Source organism: Mus pahari, chromosome 2 (assembly GCF_900095145.1).
Source record: "Mus pahari chromosome 2, PAHARI_EIJ_v1.1, whole genome shotgun sequence".
In the NCBI taxonomy this organism is placed as follows: Eukaryota; Metazoa; Chordata; class Mammalia; order Rodentia; family Muridae; genus Mus; species Mus pahari.
The window spans coordinates 38,817,856-38,842,660 of record NC_034591.1 but is presented as its reverse complement, the minus strand read 5'-3'; the positions used below and the strand labels follow the sequence as shown (position 1 = coordinate 38,842,660).

The 24,805-nt window shown below is 37.4% G+C and overlaps 1 protein-coding gene and 1 pseudogene across 1 annotated transcript in view; both read right to left on the bottom strand.

The window, feature by feature from the left end:
- Window positions 1-24,805, bottom strand: part of Cftr (CF transmembrane conductance regulator) — a 148,114-nt gene that overhangs the window by 20,138 nt on the left and 103,171 nt on the right. The window contains exons 18-22 of the mRNA XM_021190745.1: window positions 22,399-22,478; window positions 19,876-20,026; window positions 18,312-18,539; window positions 15,921-16,021; window positions 2,422-2,673 (exon numbers count right to left, since the gene is read on the bottom strand). Of these exons, the coding sequence (XP_021046404.1) occupies window positions 2,422-2,673; window positions 15,921-16,021; window positions 18,312-18,539; window positions 19,876-20,026; window positions 22,399-22,478 (812 nt within the window). The remainder of the gene's footprint in view (window positions 1-2,421; window positions 2,674-15,920; window positions 16,022-18,311; window positions 18,540-19,875; window positions 20,027-22,398; window positions 22,479-24,805) is intronic.
- On the bottom strand, window positions 6,676-7,609 carry LOC110316045 (annotated as a pseudogene).

Sequence of the window (24,805 nt, the reverse complement as noted above, 5' to 3'; positions counted from 1 at the left end):
AAAAAAAAAAAAAGACCCGTCTGGAGTGAGACTATTTTATCATTTGTAACTTAGAAATTTTTCCAAAAGCCCAGCCTAACTGAGTTTAGAAAACAGAAATATTTAGTGCCAGCCAACTCTAACCATTCTGTATTACCTAAAGCGGTGACCAAGCTGGTGCCATTTAAAAGCTCACAGCCAAAAATGTAATTTCTCTAATATAACCATGGAGCTACAGAACTCTACAGTCCAACACAGCATAGCTAGTCTATTACTAACAGCCTATTATCACCATCCCTTTCCCAAGCACATCATCTATGTTTCCCTCTCTAGAAAAAACAATGAGACATGTTGAAAGGGAAAAAAGGGAAATAATAAGCAATATTAGCATAGAACAAAGCCAGATGTGACAATGACACTCTAATTAATAGACTGGGAATGCAAAACAACTATGACTAATATGATAAGGATTTCATCATGAAAAAATTGGCATATAGTAACAGATGGATCATTAGTAAACAGAAAGGGGTCACTTTAAGGCAAAATCAAAAGATTTTTACAGTATAGCAAAAAAAAAAAAAAAAAAATCAAGCGGGCAAGCAAACAAAGAGAAAACATGTACAACAAAGATGGGGGAAGCCTGGAGGAGTTTAACAATAGTTTAGATATGGGTGAGGAAAGAACCCTGAGCTTGAGGATATGTTACCAAAAGCAGCCAACACCAACAGGACTGCACAACAACTACAACAACATCAACAACAACAACACACACCAACCCCCTCCCCCATCATATCCAAGAATCATGGCCCAACTAGGAAAGGCGTAACTTGTATATGATGTAGATACCAGAAAGAAAAAGATGACAGAAATGAAGAAGAAAGATAAAAAGAAGAAAAGGATGCTGAGGAAGATGGAGGGGAATATTTCAAATAATAGTTACTAAGAGGGTTCCCTCAAAAATTAGTGTCATATACTCAATTCATACACAGAGAAAAATAACCAGAATGTTGCTTAAAGCCAAAAAACCATACCATAGCACATCATCTTGAAAGTGCAAAAAAAAAAAATTTTAAAGAAATCCTCTTGAAGAAAGCCCAGTGAAAAAAATATATTGTTTATTAAAAACTAAGGGCTGGGCAGTTGTGGCACACGCCTTTAATCCCAGCACTTGGGAGGCAGAGGCAGGCAGATTTCCGAGTTCAAGGCCAGCCTGGTCTACAGAGTGAGTTCCAGGATAGCCAGGGCTATACAGAGAAACCCTGTCTCAAAAAAAAAAAAAATGAGGTAAGAATTACTTATAGCTTTATGGACACCATAAAATCAGGAAATGAGTAGAATAAAGAGGAAAAGCAAAACTCTGCCAAACTAGGATTGTAAACCTTGTGAAGCTATCTTTCAAAACTTAAGGCGAAGAAATTATCAAACCAACACAGAAGCAATGTGCTGTCAATGGGCTTATCTTGAAAGATATGTTAAGAGAACTTACTCAGAGAAAAGACACAACTCAGATCTACAAGAAATTGCAAACTTGGAGCTAAATAAATAAAGGAAGCATTTTAGAAAGTAAAATGCTTTTCTTACTCTTACTGGGTCAAATAGGGAAGCTTACTTAAAGTCATTTTAATAACATCTACTTGCACATATTATTTGTGAATACACAAAATAGCCCATAGAAAGAATATGAGACACATAAGAGAGAAATTGTGACTACAGGATGCTGATGCTACTTATGTGATAACATTATTCTTTTAAAATGGACCTGGGTTCATTGTAAACATATACTGTGAACTCTAGAGAAACTCATAAAAATCACAACAGTAGAATTACTACATTAGGAATTGAGAAAGTCTTGGAATCATAAATACTAAGGAACAGCAACAGAAAGAAAAGGAGTCAAGGTAAAAATAGGGATAAAGAGCAAAAGCAAGGAACAAAGAGCAGAACAAGTTATAACGCCTGAATGGGTGCCTACCACTCTAGAGGCTCAGGGTCTAAACGTACCACTTGAGAGACATGGATTGGCAGAGTGGCCCAAAGAACTAAGATAGAACTACCCATTGCCTACAAGAAAATCACTCAAGTTTAAAGTTTCATTTAAGTTAATTAAGGGATGGATCAATTTACACTGTGCCAATCAATCAATTTGGTGCTACTGTTCATAGTGATGGTTGTATTTTTGGTGTCTGTTGTGTATTTAAAGGCATCTGCAGTTGGAAAATCTCACATATTTGCAAGTATAATCACAGTCAAATACAATCACATTTACAATAACCCGTTGTATAGACTCTGTAATTCAAATTTAATATGAAACATAACAACTTTGCACAGTCACACCTTCTGTATAAAGAATACTGATTATATAATTGTTACAAATGATTTTTACTAACATATTACTATGGTGATTGGGACTTACTAACAAAGCAAGTAATGCTGAAATCTCACCCTCTGTCCAGGACTTATTGAAAAAGAAATGTTCTCTAATATGGCATTTCCATCATCCATGTATTTCACAGTAAGGTCTTTGACAACCATTTCGCCTCCAGAGGGCCAGATATCGCTTTTCTTCACATGCTCATTCTTAATGACTAAAACATTAGATGATCCTTCTCTAGGTAGTTCTTTCATTATCTCTGTATACATACTTTCTTCTGTTTGTATATCAATAAACTTAAAGACTCTGCTCACAGATCGCATCTGAAATGAAAATAACAGTATGTTTGTATGTTTGAGAACTCTAGACAGTTCCATAATTAGTTTGACGTTGCCTAAAAAAAATAACCTTTAAATTATGATGCAAGCTACCTGTCACTAGGTTATTTGTCAGGGTTTTCAGTGAAGTAACGGGAAATAATTAGATATAATTAAATGCTTAGCCAGCGAAACAACTAAGACACATATAATCCAGCGAAACAACTAAGACGCATATAATTGGGTTCTGTAGAGACCTGTTTATTTTTGTGATTGCTTAAATCTCAGTTACACAGTCCACACACAAATTACCAAAGTATTCTCCAGGGCAGAGATGATGTCAAAGAGAAATATTTTCCCCATTATGACAGTACTACATATTATGTTGTAAGATATGGTAGCATTGCAGACAGTACTGCCTTTATATATAACATCTATAATCCTATATGTCAACTCAGTTATTTGTAGACACCTGATGATTAGTCAATATCTTTTTTTCTCCTTTTTTGTTGGGGGGTGTTTTTTCAAGACAAGGTTTTTTTTGTTTTTTTTGTTTTTTTGTTTTTTTTTTTTGTGTGTGTGTGTGTAGCCCTAGCTTTTCTGGAACTCCCTCTGTAGACCAGGCTGCCCTTGAATGTATAGAGATCCATTTGCCTCTACCTTCCAAGTACTGGAACTGAAGGCATCTACCACCATATCTGGCAGCTTAGTCAATTTTTAGTGAATCCACAATGTTTAAGTTATTGCACAGATAGAAAGTGAAAAAGTTTACACTTCTAATAAATATTACTTAAAAATCAATTTCCATCATTAGCAAAATGTGACCACATCTAAGGGTTATATTCTCAATTTCATGGAACTGTGGAAGAGTGGCTTCTTCTTCCATCATCTTAGAGTATATGCTTGGGCCTGGTGGCCATGTGACAAAATAGACAGGATAATATTCCCTGACAGCTAGGTCTATAGTGATGCTCCCTTGTTGAAGGGAGGAGAGGAGAGTTCTGGACCCTCCTGTGGGACTCCAACCATCAGTCACCTCCTGTTTCTCTTCCCTTTAAGCTGAGGTGATCTTGGGAGACCCTAAGAGAGTCAGTGGGACTTTAACTATGAGCAGGACATGCTGGGGCAGCTTCCACAAGGTCATCATACATGATAGAGTTGAACATTGTAGTGTGAAAGTGGTTTACGTTTGCTCATGGTCTACAAGTCATCCGTGCTTACTGTACACTCAATAAACTCATTGTTCACCAAGTTAGACGTGGATGAAATTCTTAATTTTGCCCTTCTTCAGTGTCTGGTTGGGAGTGAAAATACATTTGTTCACCTTTCTTTGGAAAAAGTTAATGCAACAATCTGACCTATAAATATTCCAATATAACATTTAATAAAGTACATATTTAGTACACACAGAAATACAGGAACTTGGCAAATTTTCAACAACAAAAGAATACTGCTTGATTTTAATACTCTTTCTTGTGATAATTTTAAAATATGATAACAGATATTATCTATTTGAACAATTAATAACGATATGAAGAAATATATATACATAATATAATTCATATATTAATATATATATGAGGGGGGAGGTTTTGGTCATTTTTGAAAGGTAATACACATTTCTCTGACTGAAGCACTGCAACCTAACTTGATCAGTGATAGTCACCATTAAAGACAAATCCAGAACTTTTAACACGCTATGTGCTAGATGGAACATACTTATTGAGTGTTAAAAATTAAAGTTTATAACGTGTTTCTTCATCTCAATGTTTAAAATGAACCTCAAGTCTAACTATTCTCAGCCTGGAGAAAATATCCCTGACCAACACTTGTTATAACATATGAGCAAAGTGTAGTTCAATTCAATATCTGAGGACATTTTCTGACAGTCAGATAAAGTAATAACTACTGAAATGCCATTATGGAATAGAATAGTCACTAACCAATTTCTTGAACCAGAGGGCTGACAGCATGTTGATCGCCTCTAGAAGGAGAAGTCACACCAGAACCACAGCACTCTTTCAAGTCTCAAAAACAGTCATTTTAAAGTCAAGAAATAATAACAGTTCAGCATTTTGCAGTCATGTGAACAATGACTTTTATGCTTCAAAGGCTAAGGCCCAAAGAGACATACAACTGTAGGTATTCATGGCTTCCAAGAAGTGATCACTTGAGCTCAGGCTCAGATGTTAGCCTGGACAAGAAAGCATGACTTCAATGCTTATAAAAATGAAAATCCACTGTCTGGAACACTGAATACTTAGGAGTTTTAGAAAAAAATCTTGTCATTGATAAACTTAGGATGTCTGAGAACAGTCACCCTCCTCAACTCACGATATGAAGCATGAATAAGGGCAACTTGCAAGAAGGTGTCCTGTCCTGTATCCTAAGAAGCATGGAAGAAACCAAGAAGGTTCTGCAAAAAGAGAAGACAGAACAAGACAAAGTCTCCCAGATAATTCTTGTAGACAAGACAGGAACCTCGGTGAGTCATGGAAAGAGAGCTCAGAAAGGAGCCTGTGAAAGAGCTCAACTCCACTACAAAACTAACAGGGTCTCTCCATTCGCCAGAATTCTTCCCTCCATACAGCAAAAGCAAAAATAGTAACAAACTAACTACAGCAAAGTTGAAGTCCTACTCATTGTACGCCTCATTTCCCTGTCAAAAGTTCATATCCTCTATAAAAATGCATCTCAGCTTTGTGGAAAGCTCAAGCAATTTGGTAGGTCCTTCTTAAGAAAAAGAATTCAAATTAACTATAGAGTTAATATCAAGTCAGAAAATAAGGAGCCCATCCTTCCGAGAAACAGGACTTGCAGGTAGCAGATTTCTAAATGGAGAAGGACAGAGGCAGCCCCTGCCATGCTAGTCATGCTAATGACCCCCTCAGTGCCTGAATGATGATCCAACATATATCTCTCTTGAACCTACCCTGTCCCTAAACCTAGTAATTATAAATTTGACTATAAATGTCACTCCAAGATAAAGGTTGGTCCCAAGATGATGGAGCTTTTATAGTATAGTAAAAGCATTGGGAGGTATGGCATAACCACTGGAAGTCAGTCCCTGAGAGTTTGTCCCCAATCCTAACTCCCTAACCCCACTTCCTGGCTGCCATGTGGTAAGCTGCCTTCTCTGACACACATTCCTGTTGCCATAATGTTCTCCCTCAGCATAGGTCTGAAGTCAAGGCAGGTAACCATGTACTGACACTTCTGAGACTGGAAGCCAAAAGAAACATTTCATTTTTTCATGAGGTTTATATCAGGTATTTTGTTACAGTGACAGAAATCCGACTGACTCAAGGGCCTCTGGAAAGGTATACCCAAGTGAAGACCTGAAGATTATGTCTCCTGGTTTGGTGATGAACCCATCCTACCCTCTATTGTAAATGTTCACAGTATTTCTTGTACTCAAAGAATGGACTATTCAGAACATCTAGTGCTTAACCATGCAAAGACATTTAAACCGTTTTCACTATCTAGTAAAGTTTTAAAGTCATACGTTTTAAAGTGCATGCAATTTTATTTTCCTGCACTACTGCAACCCCAGCCTGCATGTTGAAGAAACAGTGCAGCTTGATGATCACTAGCCAGATTCCCAGGGCTCCAGGGCCACGTGCAATGCTGAACAGTTTCTTGGTGGGATAAGGACACATCCCTCAGAGTGCACACACCCCCTCATGGCTTGCTGTGGTTTATTGTTGATGATCAGAAATTTTGGAGGGTAGAACCTCCCAATGGGTAGACAGATGGAAGTCAAGCTTGAGTTCTCTTTCCTTCAGAGTCTTACTCCCAGAGAACACTGTTGGAGGCTAAGGCAGATGAAGCAGGCTGTGAGGAAGGCTGTCCATGGGCAGGTAAGGATCAGAAGTCTGGAGTCTGATCACAGGTTGGAGGTTCCTCACTGGAGCCTTGAGCACCTTCCTGTCCTCTCTAGGTCAAGGTCTTGCAGCAGTGGAGTGCATGCCCCTGACTCTGGAGCCTCCTGGGCAAGCGCTGCAGTACTCACTGGAAGACACATCCTTGTCTCTCTGGTGGCACTTCCCAGCCATTCACAAAGGAAATATATAAATAAAGTCGAATGCATCCAGATCAGAGCTTCTCTTGCCAGCAGGTCCCAGGCCTGTAAGTTTGAATCAGCCATGTTCCTTGTTGAGTCTGCTGGATCCAGGATCAGAGGCCTGTCTTTTTGGATCTGTCTGTGCAGGTAGTCAGAGATCTCATGTTTAAAATCATAACACCATGTCCAGTAGATTCAAAGACGTGCATACTTAGTGATCAGTTTTAAGACAGTTCAGAAGCCCTGGGCTGTAGTTCAGAGCTATCTTGGAACCTGCATTTCCAGGCATAGACTGTGAGCAGCTCCAGGGCACACTGTGGGGACAGCTGCTCCCGCAGCTTCTCCTTATAGAGTTGATACCAGTGCTTGACCAGACAGAGGAAATTCCACAGTCTGGGCACACGACTCATCTTCCTTCTTAACAGTCTGGGCATGAAGAACTTATCTTCCTTCTTCAGGGTGACAAACTCATGGATGAGTTGGGCATAGATTTTGTTGTAGGTATTGGAGTCAAAGTTCTTGTAGTTTCTCATTTCATAAGGACATCATAGGCTGGCTGCACATCAAATTCCACGTCCTGCTAGTGTTGGGGGCAGAGGGGAGCTCAGCTTGATGCTCAGAGAACTGGAGTTGGGTTGCTCTGAACTCTGGACCTTAAACTTTAAATTGTTTCTCTTGCTGCAAATGGCACAGGTGTTCTCAAATTTCTTCAATGAACACTCCCTGCCACTTTAATTGATCCTCAAAGCAGATGAGATGGTTAAGATACACCACCAGGTCAGCCTTGAGCATGGTGTGTTCATCATAGGAGCTACACATCACAACCCTGGAGACCCTCATAAGGTGGGCAGCACCTTGGAAGCATCTCTCCATCAGGAATGAACATGTGACAGATTATTCTTCCACACACTACAGCAGAGATTACACCTGCTGTTTTAGTCTCACCTATCTGTTTTCATGAAACTTGCAAAACTCACTTAATCCTTTTTTAAAGGATTATCTATTATATATTTCTACATGATATGAAAGAACCTTGGTGTCTTAGTGCTAGACAGTCACTCAGCATTGGTAATTATCATTATAGCTGTAGACAGACATACTCCCCAGTCTCAAGCTGCTGTTTGCTGTGCTTAGAAGAGGGGAGGCGTATGGACAGCCCTGCCCAGGAAGGTTAGTCAGCCCCATGGATAGGAAAAAATTCTGTGTGGCTAGAGTTAAATTACAATGAAGTCAGGTAAGGAATTAGCACCATTTTCTCATACTTTAAAGGCAAAGGACAAAAGGAGAGCCAGGTGAGCCAGGTGCTAAAACACTGAATCTATTTTTTATTTATGGAAATAAATGAAAACTTAACATAGCATAGATTCTTATTCTTTCAAATTGGAATGTAGCCAAGATAAAGTGAAATGTTTGCTTGAGATTCGTGTGCTTGTAATTTTTGGTAAAGCCAAAGCCTTCCCCTAAATATATTGAGGAAGAGGTAATCCTTAACACAAACTGTTATTATCCTTACAGGAATGCAGAAATGTACTAATCTAAGCACCAAGATGAAAATGATGATCGCAATAACACAATGTAGTTCAATAGCTTCCTTTCAATGTTAACTTATAAAGGAGGCAACTTGGTTATCATAAAAATGACTCTAGATTTCCCTGTTTATCTTTTGTAGCTAATCATAGAAGTCATTACAGCATTTTCAGGAATCCAGATATGTCTCAAAAAAATATTTGCTATTTTTACTTAGTTCTTTAGAAGCCAGAATAACAAAATTGTGCTTCAATGACCAAGCACTCCAAAGTCATGACAATAGTGACATTGTTTCCCATGCCCAAAATGTTCATCAATCCCAGACAAAAATGCCATAATTGAATTAAGAAATATTATTGGGGAGGATGGAGAGATAGTTCAGTGGTAAAGAGCACAGGCTGTTCTTCTAGGGGGCTTGGTTTTGGTTCTCAACATCCATAAAGTAGCTAACAACTGTCTGTAACTCCAGTTCCAGGGGATCTAACACTGTCTACTGTCCTCGATGGATATCAGGTATGCATATGGTGACCAGATGCAGACAAAACCCCCATACACATAAAATAATTACAAATCATTAATATCATCCAACTACAAATCCAGAAACTATAATAGTGACCTGCCTGCAAGATACACAAGTACAATAGTGACACAAGTATTACAGACCAACCAGCAATTATCTAATTGGAGTTAAGGCCTATTCCATGAGATAGGATACTTGACACGTCTAAAGTGGGCAAAAACCTTACTAGGTATGTCATGGGCTGTAGGGGAAAGCCTACATCTATTATTCAGCCTAAAGAATATAACAGGAAAATGGCTCCTAATGACCTAATGTTGTACCCATTGATTAGTGCCTCTCTCAGCCACCATTAGAGAAGCCTTTCCTTGCAGCAGAAACTAAATAACATTCCACAACTGGACAATGTGCAGAGAATCACTCCTCTCAAAACTGAGGGATCTATAGGAAGGGAAGATAGCAAGTGGTGGTAGATGATTCCAAGGAAATAGTGTCATCCAGATGCAACAGGATAGTACACAAGTGAACTCACAGAGACTGTGATAGCATTCACAAGATTGCCACATGTTCAAAGCAGACAAAAATCTTAATGCTGAGACGGGGAAGGTGAATTGGACATGTCTCACCCTTAACCAATAAACTATTTGCAAGGAAAGGAAAAATCAGTCTTTTCAATGAAGTGTCACTGGTATATCTACCACACTCCAAATCAGGCATCATGTATAGCATGTATAGTTGGCGAAGATAATATATGAGCAGATGGAGTGGAGAAATAGTGGCCATATTTCTACTCATGCTTAGCCTAAGGGGCATAATTACTAGTAACTGGAAGGGCCACTAGCAAACCCTATTTTTTTTTAGTCAGTGATGTTTATGTAAGTATTTATGTTACATACAAAAGATGAAGCTGATTGACAGAATGCTTTGGACAAGTTAGAATATTTCAAAATCTAGATGCTTAGAGGAAAATACTAAATTTTTGATAGGATATTTTGATTTGTTATTTTAGATTTATTTATATTTTTTATACCATGTATTTTGACCATATTCTTTCCTCTTCCCCCAGTTCCTTCCAGATTCTTACTAGTTCTCTATCCTCTTAATTTCCTATTTCCTCCCTATCTCTCAAACACAAACCCCTCAAATTCAAATAAACTGAAAATAATAATTACCAAAGTGAAATGAAACACACACACACACACACACACACACACACACACACACTCATGAACGTCTATGGCTGCTTTGTCATACAAAGGTTGAGTTGAGTTGCTATCATCAGCCCATAAGCTTACAAAGCTAAAACTATTTTCATTTCAACCTTAATAGAAAAAGTTTGCTAATCCTTGCAACATGACTCACAGACATTCAAAGCAAAAATGAATCTGCAGGACCTCTTAATCCAATGATTTAAAGGTCTACATACACATTAGAATCACCTGGGCACATTTCAAAATACAGACAACAGGCCCTGTCACTTGCCCCAGCAGAAGAACTAATTTCCCTGGCCTTTGTGAACCTGAAGAAGCAGCTTTATTCATCTGCAGCCAGACTGAGAGAGCCCATGATCTAATCCATCCTTTCATTGTACAAAGGAGAAAACCTAAACCAGGAAGTTAAAGTGGCAGGAACAAAGCCCTAATCAATTTTCCAAGCTTATCACGCAAGTCTTGTACACTCCAGCAATTCCTGAGGGGGCTGTTAAGTTTTTTGTCTTAATTCAAGGCTCAAAAATATCATTCTATTAGTTACCTTTTCTTTGTTGGCTGTAGTAACACATTGAGTTAAAGATCAGCTGTAGTAACTGCAGGCTAATAGTCAATGAATGTCAACATTCAGGATAGGGTTGGTGTGTGGATTTCCTAAGAACTGAAATAACATCTACATGTAGGTTAAGAGTTTATATTTTTATATGGAAGGGTTCAGCAGTGAGAATGTCAAAGATGCCAGCAATCTGAAAAATCCCTAACCAAACCATTTAGTTTTACAGAAGAGGAAAATAAGGCCCTGGAAATGAGGAACAATGACATGTCTAAAGGCACTCAACTTTTTAGTGTCTGAGCCAAAAAGAAGTACAAGGCTCTCTGTGGTTGAATGCATAATGTCTTGAAAAATACACCCAAAGACTTGTAAGAACAACAAACTGCAGTCAAGCTACCATTAAAAGGAGGCAAAAGACAAAGAGGATGAATTAATTTGTCTGTCAGTTCGGTACAACAGGAACTGCTTTCAATACAAGGACATTTGGTAACGGCAGCCATGAAGGGAGGAGAAATTCCTTTTTGTCCTCCCACACTTCATGTTGCTCATTCTACAATTAGTCACCTGATCCTCAGTGGAACCCAAAATAAACACAGGTGATGAGAGCACAAAGGAGAGACAGAGTGACTTTGTGCTGACAGAAAACTCCTCTCAGATTGCACCAACCATGCAAGAACTTTCTGGAACTTCACTAATGGTGATCTAAATGGAAGCCTTATAAGCTCATTGTTTTTAACCTTGAGATTTCCTTCTTTTTACTAGGGACATACAGTTCAGTTCAATAATCTAGTGGAAACAGGGATGCTTATTGCAGGTCTTCTTGGAAAACGAAGGTAGTGGCATTCACATATTAAAGTTGTTCACTTTCTGTTCCTTCTGTGGTAGACAGTTCTGGAAGGATATGAGTTATCAAATGAAGAAATTATGTGTGAGCAACCTCTCAGACACCAGATGATTTAATAATGCTAAGTTTAAAATATCACCTTTTATACCTTTGCTGGCTCTCATTTATTTATTTGGCCTTTCAGGCTAATAAAGGGAGTATAAACTTTGTCTCATTTTAATGGTCACTGAAGATCATATGTGCACTCTGAGTTGATGTACAGGAACTCATATCCCAGCATGTCAAATCTACTAGAAAATAATCTAGAAGAATATTTTATGGATGCACGGAGGTATCAAGATGGTAGCAGGATATGTATAGAGAGCAATAGAGAGATGTACACTAACTATATGAATCTATAATTCATCAAGAGACAACTTTTGAACCATGGGGTTAGATAACAATAGCTAGAGAGAATGCATGTGGAAAGAAGAAGTTGTAATACAAATGATGATTTAAAGGATACATGAGATGAAGGCCCAGGACGTAGCAGAAAAATGAAATAGTATAAGGGTTCATCCATGGGAAATAGTGCTCAACAACTGCAGAAGACAAGGATGTTGCTTTGTACATGATGTTTATTGTGACTCACATGGGTGAGGAACATGAAAGAAACTGTATAAAGAACAGAAGATATAACAGAGAAAGGCAATCTCTTTAGAAGTTTTGCTGTAAACAGGTCAAATAATTAGGATAGAAATTGGAGACCAAATGAAAGTATTCACTGGTGACAAGTCTCATAAAGGGCAGGCAACTACACAGGATGTGCCTCTAGACAGAAGCAAGGGCACGGGTAAAAAGAGTACCTATGACTAGAGGTTCAATAAACCTGTACAGGAGCTCACACTCTGAGATGTCACGTCTACTGCAAGATTTTCTAGTATTGTGCTACATTAAGAAAGAGCTCCGTAAGTTCCCTCTCCCTACTGTTGGGCATTTCATCTAAGGTCCCTTCCTTTGATTCCTGGAGTCTCTTACCTTCCAGGTCTCTGGTGCATTCTGGGGGGTCCCCCAAGCCTCCTATTTCCTGATGTTGCCCTGTTTCCATTCCTTCTGCTGGCCCTCGGCTCCAGCAAGAAGATAGGACATCAAGTGAGGGATGGGGTTGCCATGACACAGTCACATCTCTGATCCATAATTGTTCATGTTTGAAAGAATTATGGGGATGGGAATGGAGAGGAGCCTGAAGAAAAGAAGCTCCAGCAACAGACCCAAAGTGGGATCCAGCTCAAGGGCAGGCCCCAAGGCCTGACACTATTACTGAGGCCATGGAGCACTCACAAAAAGGGATCTATCATGACTGTCCTCCAAAAGACCCACCAAGCAGCTGAAAGAGTCGGATGCAGATATTTGCACCCAACCAATGGACAGAAGCAGCTGACCCCTGTTGTTGAATTAGGGAAGGCTGAAAGAAACTGAGAAGGGTGATCCTGTAGGAGGACCAGACCAGCAGTCTCAATTAACCTTGAGATCTCTCAAACACTGGACCACCAAACAGGCAGCATACACCAGCTGTTATGAAGCCCCCAAAACACATACAGTAGAGGACTTCCAGGTCTATATTTATTCAGAGATGATGCACCTAACCCTCAAGAGACTGGAGGCCCCAGGGAGTTTAGAGGTCAGGTGGGTTGGGGGTGGGACATCAACTTGCAGATGGGGAGTGGGGAGGAGGTGTGGGATGTGGAACAGTCAGAGGGTGGATAGGGGGAGTGGGGAATGGGATATGGAGTGTAAAATAAATTAATTTAAAAACATTTTAAAAAGACAAAGAGAAAGAGCTATTAGAGAGATATAAGGGAATTATTTATAGATATATATATATATCATACACACACACACATATATATAAAACAGAGAAACCCTGTCTCGAAAAACAACAACAAAAACCAAACAAACAAACAAAATATTGTGTTTGTTCCATTTTAAACTCAGATCACTCCAGATAAGGTTGAAAACACAGTAAGATAAAATGACTGAAAACACAGTAAGATAAAATGACTGAAAACACAGTAAGATAAAATGACGTCACATTGAGATTTTTCTTAGTGTTGTAAGACCTTGGTGGTTATATCAGGTAGATGTGAAATCTGAAAGCACTGATCAGACATTCCCTTCAGATTCCCAAGGAAGAGGTGGAAAGAAGAGCACTACTGGGTCGTTTTAGCAGCAGTGCAGGTAAGACTAGCACAATGGGAAGTAACAGCAGAAAGGGACCACCAACACCCAGGAAGAACCACCAGCATTGCTTGGCAAAGAAATGCAAACTAACATGTGCTCTTTGATATTAAACAAAAGAGCATTACCTTTAAAAATGTAATCAACTTCAAATATTGATACATTTCATAGACCATGTTATAAACACAATAGGCCCTTGCAAAGCATCCTTTCATACACCATGAAAGATAGAATGTTAGACAACAGGCTACAAAGTCTAGCATACCCATGGAAAAACCTGGAGAAATACCTTAAAGTGTCTTTCATGGACACTAGACACATGAAATAGAAATGTATTTAGCAAAGGTTCTGTCAGCCTGTGCATTGGCTATTCCAACAATAGTGTCCAATCCACAGTTCACAGGTCACACCCAGCTGCACAGATAGAGCTATAAAAGAAGCCCAACATGAATCAAACTTACTGAAAACCTTGGGTTGTATGTGTGTGACTAAGTTTAGAAGCTTAATTGTACATATCTTGAGTGTGAACTCTGTAGATGACAACATTGTGTTGCAATGTCAAAAGTTTGGCTATGTGATTAAGACAAAAAAGTAATGTTGCAAAGGAAATTGTACACGTACAAGAAGAGATTTTTATGTAAATAAATAGGTAATGTGCACAAGGGTTTTAAGTTATGAAGTCATGGCTTTAAAAATTTAAATAAATAGAAACAACATTTATATAATATTCTTCAGGTACTCCCAACACAAAACCAAGAAGTGTGGAGAAGAGACTAGGGACTGGTCTAAGAAAAATAAAACCTAAGAAAACTATATTTCAAGAAATTACTAAGATGCCTCGGGAAACTATGAAAATGCACAAACAAGAAGAGGCTTTAAAAGATTTTAGGTTTTTCCCTTGTGACATATTTATGAAAAATATAATATAATATTATATTTCTATTATATATATAATAGAAATTTTGCAATTACATGAATATATGTCTGAAAATGGAAGTAAAGGAAATTGTATGAATTCTAGACCTCCTAGAAATGGAGTAAGGAATGGATGAATGTAGGTCAAAAGCCTTAAAATTCAGTAACAGTTCAGCTAAGATAGATCAGCATGTAATGGCAATTGCTACTAAGCCTGATGACTTGAGTTCAGTCCCTAGGACCCACATGGTGACAAGAGGGAAGTGAACCCCACAAGTTTCCCTTTGAACTCCACACTCATGCTGTGGCATGGACATTCCTTACTGACACAAATAGATGTAATCAAAAATGTAAAAAGAAATCAGTGATGAAGTTCTCAGGCCAATTCTAAAGTCTAACTGAAAATATGGCTTTTATTAAAATATAAATAGGGAAGTCTATGGAGCCTCCTTTCATTTCTTGCCCTGGCCCTTGTGGATCAGTAGTCCTTCGTATCATTTTAGCAAACAAGATACAATATGCTAAAACATGGTCTTTGAACACACAAAATCCTCAAATGCAAGACAGCATCAGTCAAGCACAAAGGAACAGAGCAATGACAAACACTATGACCAGACATTTTCATAATAAGACAAGAGGACTATGAAAAATGTCAGGTTGCTGAATGTGGAAACCTAATATACAGAAGGATTTCATAAACAAGACACCAAATGCACAAGTCATAAAGGTAAAGGAAAATAAACCAATCTCTGTCAAATTCAATGTTTCCTTTCATCAAGGTAGACTGTGAATACTAGCTTAAGGACCATTTAAATGTATAGAACTAATGACTGATCCAGGACTTAAGAACACCTATAAAGTAAGAAAAACCAAACAAGCACAGAAAACCTCATCAGGTTGCAAATAACAGGTACAAGCATTTAACAGAAATAAACAACAACAAAAAACCAAGTGGTCAACAACAGAGACTTACTAAGTTATCCAGAAATTTTAGTAGTTACTTCACACTCATCAGGCTGGCAAAATTGTAAAAGCCTGAATAAGAAATACTGCTGGAAACATTCACATGCTCTCTTGCTGGAAGTGTATACTAGCACAACGGATGGGAGTAATTTGGCGTTAGTGAAGCCAAGTTTGGGGAAATTCTAACCTCAGCAATTTCTTCCACTCCTAGGATTTGCATTGGAGAACTCCAGGGCAAAAGACACATGTGCAGGAGTACTCACAATGATGATCCATGCGGACGAAAGATAAATCATGCCACAGCTTAATGTGTGATACACAATGTCCTTCAATCAACCTGAACATTTTATTTCTTAAACTGAGTAATATATATATTTCTTATGTTAGTGCCTACTCTTTTTGTTTGTTTCTCTCAATTTTTCATAAAATTAAAAACAGTAACTTACCAAACTATCTGTATCAATGCTTGAGTTCACAGCCCACTGCAAAGTACTCATGATATTCATAGCTAAAGTTAGAATAATACCAGCTGTTCCTTCTCCTTCACCTAGACATGGAAAAGGGTTTTGAACAAAGTATATGTTATTTCTCTCTTCTGTGAATTATTGTATTCATCTCTCTCTCTCTCTCATCTCTTGCCAATAAATTTATGTTTCAATTTAATGCAGTTTTAGTGACTCCTTTGAACAATAATGCCCTCATTGAGTAAGCTTTCAACCAGAATTTAAAATCAAATAGTGACTGAATATTGGGAACTGCTGCACTTTTAAATGATGCTTAGGTCTTGAAGGTAATGTTGTTAGTGAGTAATTGTCTTGTCTACTCTTACTCTGTATGTAACGATATAAAAAATACTGATTGAACAGCACACCATAAATGAATGAATGAATGAATAAATGAATATAAATAAATAAATAGGAAATGAGATCCTGTACAGAACTCAAAGGAGGGCCATATCCATCTGAGTAGCACTAGCATATGTGATGAGCACCTCCATAAGGGTCATGGTCTCTGCTCATCAGAGGCTGTTTCTAAGAAAGGAGTCTTCACATGTGACCAGGCAGTCAGAAAACCAATGCCAGCCATTTAAGGGAGAAGTTTGCCCATTACATTAAAAGCAAGAAGAAAAATGCCCAATATGCCTGAAAAGAACAGTGTTAACATGTTATTTTAGAGTAAATTTCATTTAGGATTAGGAAGGGCAACTAATCAAAATTTTAAAAAATGAGGATTATGACTACAAATATTTTTAAGATAAGTACTCATAAATTATTTTAAACTTAGGATACCATATCCCAACTGATAATGCTTAATCTAGTATTAAATTATTATAAAGTTAAACACCTAGATGAATGAGTCATTCTATCATTGGCTGAAATTTTTCATGTTGACATTTTCTCCTTCTTAGGTACACCATAGATAACACATATTATGCTGTGTTAACATCAAATAATGTATTAAAAATTGTTAACAGTTCATTTTATATAGGTTCCTTATATATTTCGTATTCTGAGGGTTAAAAAAAGTAAGGAAAAATTTTAATACCAAGTAATATAATTTAATAATCACTGGTCATTTATTACAAATAAGACAATTCTGTATTACACAAAACATCACACAATATTATGAAATAGTTATTAGTGTGTATCTGCCCACACAAGGGAATTAGGGAAGTTAATTAATGTCTATAAATTAATGTAAGTTAATATCATCAATAAAATTAAGATAATAGAGTTGGCTGGTTGTGGCTGGTTCTTGGGCTGTGCTGCTCATCCCAGTTGGAGGTTCTACTATGTTGACTAGTAAAGGCTTTGACTACTGGCCTTGGTAACCCAAGACTTAGTCATAATATTATCTGTTCTGATACAGCATGTGATGCATTGGCTTGAGTTAATTGTGAAGTCGTAATCCATGTAATTTAGTCATCTTTGATCCCCTCTGAATTACCTTATATACAAATAATCAATATTCTGCCTTCCCAAAATTATTTTGAAGGTGTCAAAATGACTGTATGTCTATCTACAAATATACATTCATTTCATAGCCATGCATGAAGAAAGCAATAAATGGGTATATTAATGATCCTCATAGCAGTTGTCAATCTGCAGTGGGCCCAAAGCCAAAAGGAATATGTTTTTTGTCTTCTCTAGGATTTTATAATTGGACACAGGATCCATACCATTAATTCAAGAAGAAGAATAAAGATGGCACATGAAGCTCATGTGTTATGGTCCTGTTAAATGAAGATAACTATTATTCTGAGAGAGGGCAGGGAAGAAGAGAGAGGGAGACACATACACAGATCTATCTCTCTTTCTCATATATATATATATATATATATATATATATATATATATATATATATATATGTGTGTGTGTGTGTGTGTGTGTAAATGTTATATGTATATGTATGTATGCTAACTTTTATTTATTCAAATTCATATTAGACAAGAATTTTACCAATAAGTAGTCATTAAATGAAGAAACTTTATAGGAAGTGTGAAATGATAAGTGTGTGTACATGTGTGCATGTGTACACAAATATGTTTTCTTTCCCCATTTAGATTGCCAACATTGGCATGAAAAGACATTTTTCTTGTCAGTCACATATTTGCTATCTGACTCAGCATCTCATTATTCTTAAAATAGTGAAACTAGTAATGATACCATATAAACCTTTAAATAAATTATTTAGAAACAAAACAATAGAAATGCAAAGAAATTACTTGTAAGCTCTACAAGTCTACTTAAAAGCATCTAAATATTTTAATGTAAACATATGGCATTTTAATCATTGACAAAAATTTTCACCTAAGTTGTTAATAAGTTGAGATTACCTGTTGTTAAAATGGAGATGAAGGTAACAACAATGAAGAAGAGGACAAAAATCATGTCTATTCTCATTTGGAACCAGCGCAAGGTCGCCAGATACATAAACCAGTTGGCAGTGTGCAAATTCAGAGCTTTGTGGAACAGTGTTTCAAAGTAAGTCTGGCGTCGGAAGGCTCGAAGTGTCCAGAGTCCTTTTAAGCTTGTAACAAGGTGGGTGAAAATTGGACTCCTGCCTGTAAATCATCCCATAGGAGATAATGTACAGCTTGCAATATGGAACAGAATTTCATACTACCATGTTTCTGACAAAGATTAACTCAAGAGTAACTTCATCATAAGCATCTATGGTGTGGGCCTCTCACTGAGACTAGAACTTACTTTTAAAGTGCATGGCCCTGCCCTTTTACCTGCTGACCATGGTAGATAGGTAGGTAGTGGACAGAACCACTTTCCTTGTTAACTCACATTCCTTGGCTAAGAGTAATCAATATTCTTGGCTAATCCTAAATTAGTAACTGCTGAGAAAATGGGTTTTGTCTTTAGACTCCATCTCTAACTCTCTCAGTACAGAACTTCTATGAAGTGACTTAGCTCCTAAGTTTCAAAGCAGAAACACAGTTTAAGTTTACTCTCTTAAAAATAACTGCCTCACACCAAAGTTCTTTCTGAAAGCGATGCTTCCTAAGGAGATTGAGCAGAGATTAACCAAAAGAAGCCAGGCCATTAAGGAAAGGCCTGAAGACGATGAGCCAAATGGAAGAATTCCATCCAGTCTCACTTGAAATCTGGCAGAAACTCTGGGGAAGAATAGCATTGCTGTTTTTCACTTTGAGCAATCTGAGAACGTATACATGTCTATGCATACACAATGATAAGGATATACACTTGTTTGAAAGCCAAAACAAAGCCATAGTAGTTAACAAAGTCAATCCTCAAGTACTTTATAAGTTTCATTGTTGGGCTGGGAGAGTTCAGTTGGTAATATGTCTGCTACACAAACATTAAGAACCTGAGGTCAGATTCCAAGCACACATGTAAAACTTTGGGACTGTACTGAATGTCTGTAATGCTAGAGACGAAGACACGTGGGTCCCAGGACCTCCCTGGCCAGCCATTCCAGCTGAACCAGCAAATGCCAGATTCTGTAAGAAACGAGAGAGAGAGAGAGAGAGAGAGAGAGAGAGAGAGAGAGAGAGAGAAATGGTAGGAGGGAGGGAGAGGGAAGGGAGGAGATAGAGAAGGAGGAAGTAGAAAGAAGATGGGAGGGGGAAAAAAAGAAGAGAAGTAATTGTAAAAGGTAGTCTTTGGTTCCCACACATGCCTGCATGAGTAAGTATGCCCACACACATACTACTACTACTACTACTACTACTACTACTACTACTACTACTACTACTACTACGTCAGACACACACACACACACACACACACACACACACACACACACACACACACCACTGTTATATAATTAGAGATTTAAAGCAGGATAGTGGCAGTAAATGACAAAAAAACTCCTGTGGTCCCCTTCCACCACTTCCAGGGAACCCTGCAATCCATTCCATGCTGTACCTTCAGATTCCAGTTGTTTGAGCTGCTGTGCGGTATGAAGGAAGTATGCCCTCAGTAAAATGAAGACTACTAGCCCTGGCACCGTTGCTAGGAAGATGTAGGGTTGTAATGCAGAGACGACTATTATAGCTCCAACCACAATGAACACCAACTGTGGGGTCAAAGAGAATATGGTAGGTAGTGAGAGATGGTTTCACTTTGTAAAGTGGACAGGGGTGTTGCTGAGTTGTGTCTACACATGTTCTTAGACTCTTCACTGTTCTCAGTAAGGACATGTGCATCCATGAATAACGTGCCAGCTCAAAGGCAGTTTCTGCAGGCTGCATAGAAACAATTGTTAAAATGGTTTAGTTTGCTGATATGATAGTTCAGTTGTTGAAGTTTTATATGGTGCTTTCTGTTCTTGGGATATTTTTATTTATCACACACTATAAATTTTATAAGAAGTAAACGTTAAATGATTATGATTTTCTACATCCAGTCCATTGAAAAATTAAATTTCCAAAATAACTTTAGTATAAATGCTATCTTTTGTGATTTTGTTGAAGAATCCTTTAAAATGAAACATTCTTAACAGAACATTTTAAATTACAAATACCTGCTTTAAGCATAGGTTTAGTCATGTTGACATGTTCACTTTTCTGACTCTAATTTTTCATATGTAATATTGAATAAGTGTTACTTATATCTCAACTCACCTATTCCTACTGTAATAACTGGAGATACTCCAGTAACTCAAAAGGTTTATAGTAGATGGATTTAACTTGAAATTAAGTATTTTTTCTATCCACACTATCAAAATGAATTCTGCCTATGCAATGTAGACATCTTACTATATTACATCCCAGAAAATTAGAATACAGTTTGCAGCCTCATTATAGTTTACCGCATAAATGGTCCACATGACATCAAGCATGTGCTAACTTTAAAACTAACTTAGTGTAACTTTCATATGCTAATTCTCCACTAGTTTCCATGGGCTTTCTGGCTGGTGTCCTGAAGGGAAATGGGTAGGGTGGGTCTCAGCTCAATAGAAAGCTTTGAGAAATTTGCTACCTCATGAAGCTTTTGCAGCTCTAGGACGTGAAATAAAAATGTTTAAGATACATAGAAGGACTTGAAAGCTATCACAGATGTCAAATAACCTTTAATTTGTAAGATAAATATTTGAAAATTAGCTTTCCCAGATTTCTGAGGTAAACTAAATAACAGAAGATACTTAGAAGTCCATAAAAATAAAAAAAAATATTTATCACTCAAGCACCATTTTTAAGACTTTTGTAGACAGATTCAGATAGATATCCACATTCCAGTTTGTACCATACTATATTATATTGCATTATATTAGTATATAGTATTTAGTATACTTATATTATGGACCTATGGTTTATTTTCCTAGAATGGGAAACAAATGTCTCATGTTAAAGAAACACACATAAACTAACACTTTTGAGTACATAAATCAAAACTTGAGTTAAAAAAAACTCCAGTAAGTGCTGTACCGTAAAGTTTTATCTTTAAACACAGCAATGAATGAAATCCAAAACACAGTTCACTTAGCACAGTAAGTGTATTTAATTATGTCAATCATTTCAGAGGAGGTAAACAGCTGGTTTCTCTGCATCTGCTGATGTGGCTTGTGTGTATACATACAGGGGTAATAGTTCCACATTTTTTTTCCAGTTTTCAGAAATGCAGTACTATTTTAAAGAGAAGAGAAGGGACAAGCTATGAGACTGTGTCATTCCAACAAGGACAGTGTTGTGTTACAACTATTTCTCCAAGTGTATTTGCTCTATGAAGCTCCAGGAAGCCAACGGGGAGCTCAGAAAAAAGGTGCCTGATTTAACAGGCAAGAGTATCAGCTTACAGCTCCTGTAAGTCCTTTGACCTTGGAGTCCTACTGTGGCACCTTCAAGGTCACGTTGGTTTCCACTCTAAGGCCTTCTTTTGTTATTGAGTGACTTTCAGTCATCTCTATAGCATGGCTACCCTGGAGGTCTGTAACAGCTGTTACTCAGGGAGAGCCTCAGAGACTCTAAATATTTCTTTTTCCTGTTTTCATGTTTTCAACAATCCATTTTTCATCCCTCCATTAAGCTATATTTTTGTGGGGAAACTGCTTAGGTATTTTGTGTTTAAGTGTTCATGGGTATGGCTGGATTAGAGCGTAGCCTCTCCAGGAACTTCGTTTTCATTTCAGTGTTGGACGTAAGAAATGTTCTATCAGTCAAATTTTATGGTCAATGATTAGGTGGAAAACTGTCTTTTGTACCTTTCAAATCAATTCAAGAGGATCGTATCATATCCTTGGTCTGCCTGGAATAAACAGACATAGCTAGTTACTGAATTCACTAAATTTATGACTGTTAAACATTGCTGCTCTTCATAAAACTTATTCACTAGCCAGGACTTTAACTAGTATGTGGAAAATTAGCAACAAATTCACTTGCTTCCTTTTGAAACTATTCACAAAACTTTATGGCAAATAGAAAAACGCGATAATAGTTATTCTTTACAAACCTGAATGAAGTCAAATATGGTAAGAGGCAGAAAGTCATCCAAAATTGCTATATCTTTGGAGAATCTGTTAAGAATCCCACCTGTGATACAAATAAATATTCTCAAAAATTAATCACTTTTAGAAGGACATCAATATGTTTTATCCTAAGTTCACAGCACAGCAAAAGCATTTAAAATAAGAATTATCATCTAATCAGAAATTCAAGAACTTACAAATATTAGCTTTGTTGAGAATTCTAAGTATGTATTTTAAGTTATTGCCTCCTACTTTTGAACTTTTATAAAACACAGAGCCCCCTATGACTCAGCTCCAAGCAATGTCTTTAATCAAGATCTTACTATAACTAAGGGTAGGAATGTCTGCTTATCATACCTCAGGCCTCACTTCTGGTGTCTCAATGGCGGTGCTTTCATCAATTTTTTTATGTTCAACTCCACCACACAGGGCACATACACCCTCCCTGCGGAGTTCCCTGCCATTTAGATACATTGATCCAAAACCCACAGCTGTCTCTCTCAGTATACACCAGACTTCCTTTTTTATTTTGTTTATCTTCTTCACTGGGAATATAAGCTTCAACCTGTATTTTAAATTCCAGACTCACCCATCTGAGTCTTGATTTTTGCCTCAATGAACTAAAAATTACATGTTTACTACATGCTTTGGGCAATTCTGGCTACAGGGAGGTGATTAATTCATTCTCCTTGTAGTACAGGAACTCATTGTCTAAAAAGGAGCTAAGCAAACAGATAAGTGTAATATAACACAATGGCAACAATGTAATAGTGAACCTTATCACTTATTCACTATTACCTACAGGATTAAAGTCCAAAATTCTTTAATATTTAATAGTTTCCTATAATTTGTCCTTAACTAACCTAGATCCCTCTGTTCAAATCCACCGCTTCCGGTTAGTATGTCTTCTTTAGTCTACCTTTTCCTACTTCGCCTATGTGTTGTTTACTTCTATCTAAAAGCCCTGTCTCCTCTTGTCAAATGTGTACCTCTTTCCTGGCTCAACTCAAATAACCTGTCTGCAAGAGAGTAGGGCATTTACTGCATTTGGAAAAAAAATCTCTTCCTGTCCTTGTCTGCATGCCTGAGTTGCAGAGACTACATACGTGCTGTATATCACAGCTGCTTGTGTGTGTACATGTATCTTATCTCTTTTCCCAGACAGTAGACTTTTGAAGCCAATAGGATAATTCCATGTCTCTTTTATATGACCCACAGACAAAAGTAAAAAGCCTTATGCAGACAGGTGATATATTAGTTAATATATTCATTTAGGATATTTTATGAATATATTATGTGGATATTCATTATGTATATGCTTCCATAAATAACTCAGAGAAATAATGTATATCCCATGACATTTGTAATAACTATTTAAAACTGAAAGTATACTCATAGTGACATTTATATTTCAAATTTTATTTCAACCTGGAGCATCTGTCTAATATAACCACACTTTGCTGAGGACCTTTATTACATGTCTATATGATCACAAAGTCATTTGAGTATGACAAAGTGGGAGAAAGTAACAGAAAAAAATCAAAAAGCCAGAGAAAATCATTGTCAAGGAAAATCATGGTCAATGAATGAACAACTCTGAAGAGCTCATCCAAGGGAAATTCCAGGAAGTTGTTGCAAAGTATAGCAGAATAATTCAGGAACAGATGAGAATAACAAACCATGAATCTAATAATATTTTTTTAATTGAAAGCAAACTCTATATGTAACACAGCAACCAAATAATAAGAGCAGGCTGATTGGAACACTTCTGAGGTCATCTTGCTGCTTCAGTTCCAGGATGGATAAGGAAGAACACAACACAAAGCGGTTAAGAATTAACCTGAGACACAGATGACATTTTGGGAAGACCAATGAGAAAAGAAGCATGCATGGTGATTACTGATAGGGAAAACAGGGCAGAGAGGGCACTGTGAGCGAACTTGGGGAGAGAGAAGATGGCTAGTTCACTTCCTTTGAGAGCAACACCCCCACAGAAAAGAACAGCAGAAATTTGCTAATATTCATTTCACATAGGCTGCTGACAGCCATAACTACCACTGGTGTGTGGCCAAACTAAGCCTAAGCCTCAAATGACTGTGTCCTTTCCACGTGTTTCATGGCCCGTGTTCAACTCTGCCAGAAAAATGAGAGAATGCCTCTCTTAAACTCACTGGATCAAGTGAATTAGCCATTCCCTTAGTTTTAAGATTCTTAGAATAAAAGAGGATGACCAGGATCATATGCAAATGAGGCAACCCTTTGGTGAGGCATAAGGGCTCCAGGATAAATATAATCTTTCTCATACATCAACACTTAATTTTGTCACCTAAAAAAAATCTAATGCCCATTTGAGCTTTTTAGAAACAGATTACAGTAAAAAGTCTCAATACT